General features: G+C 60.3%; 1 protein-coding gene across 1 annotated transcript in view; it reads left to right on the plus strand.

The window, feature by feature from the left end:
- Nucleotides 1-2,242, plus strand: part of LOC104397802 (ras/Rap GTPase-activating protein SynGAP-like) — a gene marked incomplete at both ends in the record, with an annotated part of 10,930 nt that extends 8,688 nt beyond the window's left edge. The window contains 3 exons of the mRNA XM_010007811.1: nt 298-499; nt 1,193-1,368; nt 2,201-2,242. Coding sequence (XP_010006113.1) covers nt 298-499; nt 1,193-1,368; nt 2,201-2,242 — 420 coding nt within the window. The remainder of the gene's footprint in view (nt 1-297; nt 500-1,192; nt 1,369-2,200) is intronic.
- Between the last annotated feature and the right edge of the window lie 83 nt (nt 2,243-2,325).

Below are 2,325 nucleotides of genomic sequence, written 5' to 3' on the forward strand. Positions count from 1 at the left end.
GGATGGATGGATGGAGGGATGGATGGAGGGATGGATGGAGGGATGGATGGAGGGATGGATGGAGGGATGGATGGAGGGATGGATGGAGGGATGGATGGAGGGATGGATGGAGGGATGGATGGATGGAGGGATGAGATGCTGCACATCTGACTGGAGAACCAAGCACCACCCGAGATGGATGAAGTCCCCGTGGGGTTTCATGAAGAGACACCTGGAACCTGAAGGGCTGGAAGAGCCAGAGGGTGGTGGCCAAGACCAGTGGGGACAGGTGACAACCTGTCCTGCCCCTTCCCGCAGGTTTGGCAGCAAGGAGGAGTACATGGCCTTCATGAACGAGTTCCTGGAGCTGGAGTGGACCAGCATGCAGCAGTTCCTCTACGAGATCTCCAACCTGGATACCTTGACCAACAGCACCAGCTTTGAGGGCTACATTGACCTGGGCAGGGAGCTCTCCACCCTGCATGCCCTGCTCTGGGAGGTCATGTCCCAGCTCAGCAAGGTACCTGCTGGACACCCGGGTCTTCTTCTGGGGGGGCTGTGAGCAAAGGTCTGGACAAGCAGGTTCTTCCCCAAAAGGAGGGTTTGGGATCCTGGAAACCTGGGTGATCTTGAAGGGGGTTTTGAGGTCCCGTTTTCCCCTGGTCTGCCCAGGGGAGATCATTGAGGTCCCACCCAGCTTGTCCCACCACGAGAGGTTGTTGAGGTCACAGCCATCATGTCCCACCACAGAGGGTCACTGGGTTCCCACCCCCATGTCCCACCACAGGGGGTCACTGGGTTCCCACCCCCATGTCCCACCACAGGGGGTCACTGGGTTCCCATCCCCATGTCCCACCACAGAGGGTCACTCCTTCCCATCCCCATGTCCCACCACAGAGGGTCACTCCGTTCCCACCCCATGTCCCACCACAGGGGGTCACTGGGTTCCCACCCCCATGTCCCACCACAGGGGGTCACTGGGTTCCCATCCCCATGTCCCACCACAGGGGGTCACTCCTTCCCACCCCCATGTCCCACCACAGAGGGTCACTGGGTTCCCACCACCCACCCCTCCCTAGGGAACCTTTTTGGACTCCCCTCCCCCGAGCTCCCCTCGGGGCTGCCCATGGAGACCCCATCCCACCTCCCCTCCCCCAGGGGAAGGTCTCGGGGGTCCCGGGGTGCAGTGGGGACACTGGGTTGCCCTCCCCAGGAGGCCCTGCTGAAGCTGGGCCCTCTGCCCCGGCTCCTGACCGACATCAGCGTCGCGCTGCGCAACCCCCACCTGCAGCGCCAGCCCAGCCAGGGGGAGCGGCTGCCCCCCAAGGGGCTGGTCCTGCGGGGACCTTCTGCTGATCTCCAGCCCTACCTCGTGAGGGACCTCAACAGGTGGGACCTGAATCGGAACCTTCCCCCTTTGGCCCCTGCTTGGATTTGGGGGGGGTTGTGTCGTGTCCCTCGTGGTGTCACCTCCTCATCCTCACGGGGCTCCCGTGGCCTCGTGGTGTGTCCATATCCTCATGGTGCCTCCACATCTTCCTGGTGTGTGCACATCGTGGTGTGTGCACATCTTGGTGTGTGCACATCTTTGTGGTGTGTGCACATCGTGGTGTGTGCACATCTTCCTGGTGTGTGCACATCTTCCTGGTGTGTGCACATCTTCGTGGTGTGTGCACATCGTGGTGTGTGCACATCTTCCTGGTGTGTGCACATCTTTGTGATGTGTGCACATCTTGGTGTGTGCACATCTTCCTGGTGTGTGCACATCTTCCTGGTGTGTGCACATCTTCCTGGTGTGTGCACGTCTTTGTGGTGTGTGCACATCTTCCTGGTGTGTGCATATCATGGTGTGTGCACATCTTCCTGGTGTGTGCACATCTTCCTGGTGTGTCCATATCTTCCTGGTGTGTGCATATCATGGTGTGTGATCTTTGTGGTGTGTGCACATCTTCGTGGTGTGTGCACATCTTCCTGGTGTGTGCACATCTTCCTGGTGTGTGCACATCGTGGTGTGTGCACATCTTCCTGGTGTGTGCACATCTTCATGGTGCCTCCACATCCTCACTGGTGCCTCCACATCGTGGTGGTGCCTCCACACGCCCATGGCATCCCTACCTCCCACCCCTCTGTCACCCCCACTGTGTCCCGCTCTGTTCCCCCGGTCTCACCTGGGGGTCTCAGCCCCCCTGGTCCCCATGGTCACCTGCTCTTGTCCCCTCAGCTCCGTTGACCTCCAGTCCTACATGGTGCGGGGCCTCAACAGGTGGGTGAGGGGAGGGGGGGGACAATGTGGGATGGTGGGACAAGGTGGGATTGGGTGGGATGGGGATGGGATGGGGATGGGAT

The sequence above is a fragment of the Chaetura pelagica genome, unplaced genomic scaffold (genome assembly GCF_000747805.2).
Source record: "Chaetura pelagica isolate M959 unplaced genomic scaffold, ChaPel_1.0 scaffold1672, whole genome shotgun sequence".
Classification (NCBI taxonomy): domain Eukaryota; kingdom Metazoa; phylum Chordata; class Aves; order Apodiformes; family Apodidae; genus Chaetura; species Chaetura pelagica.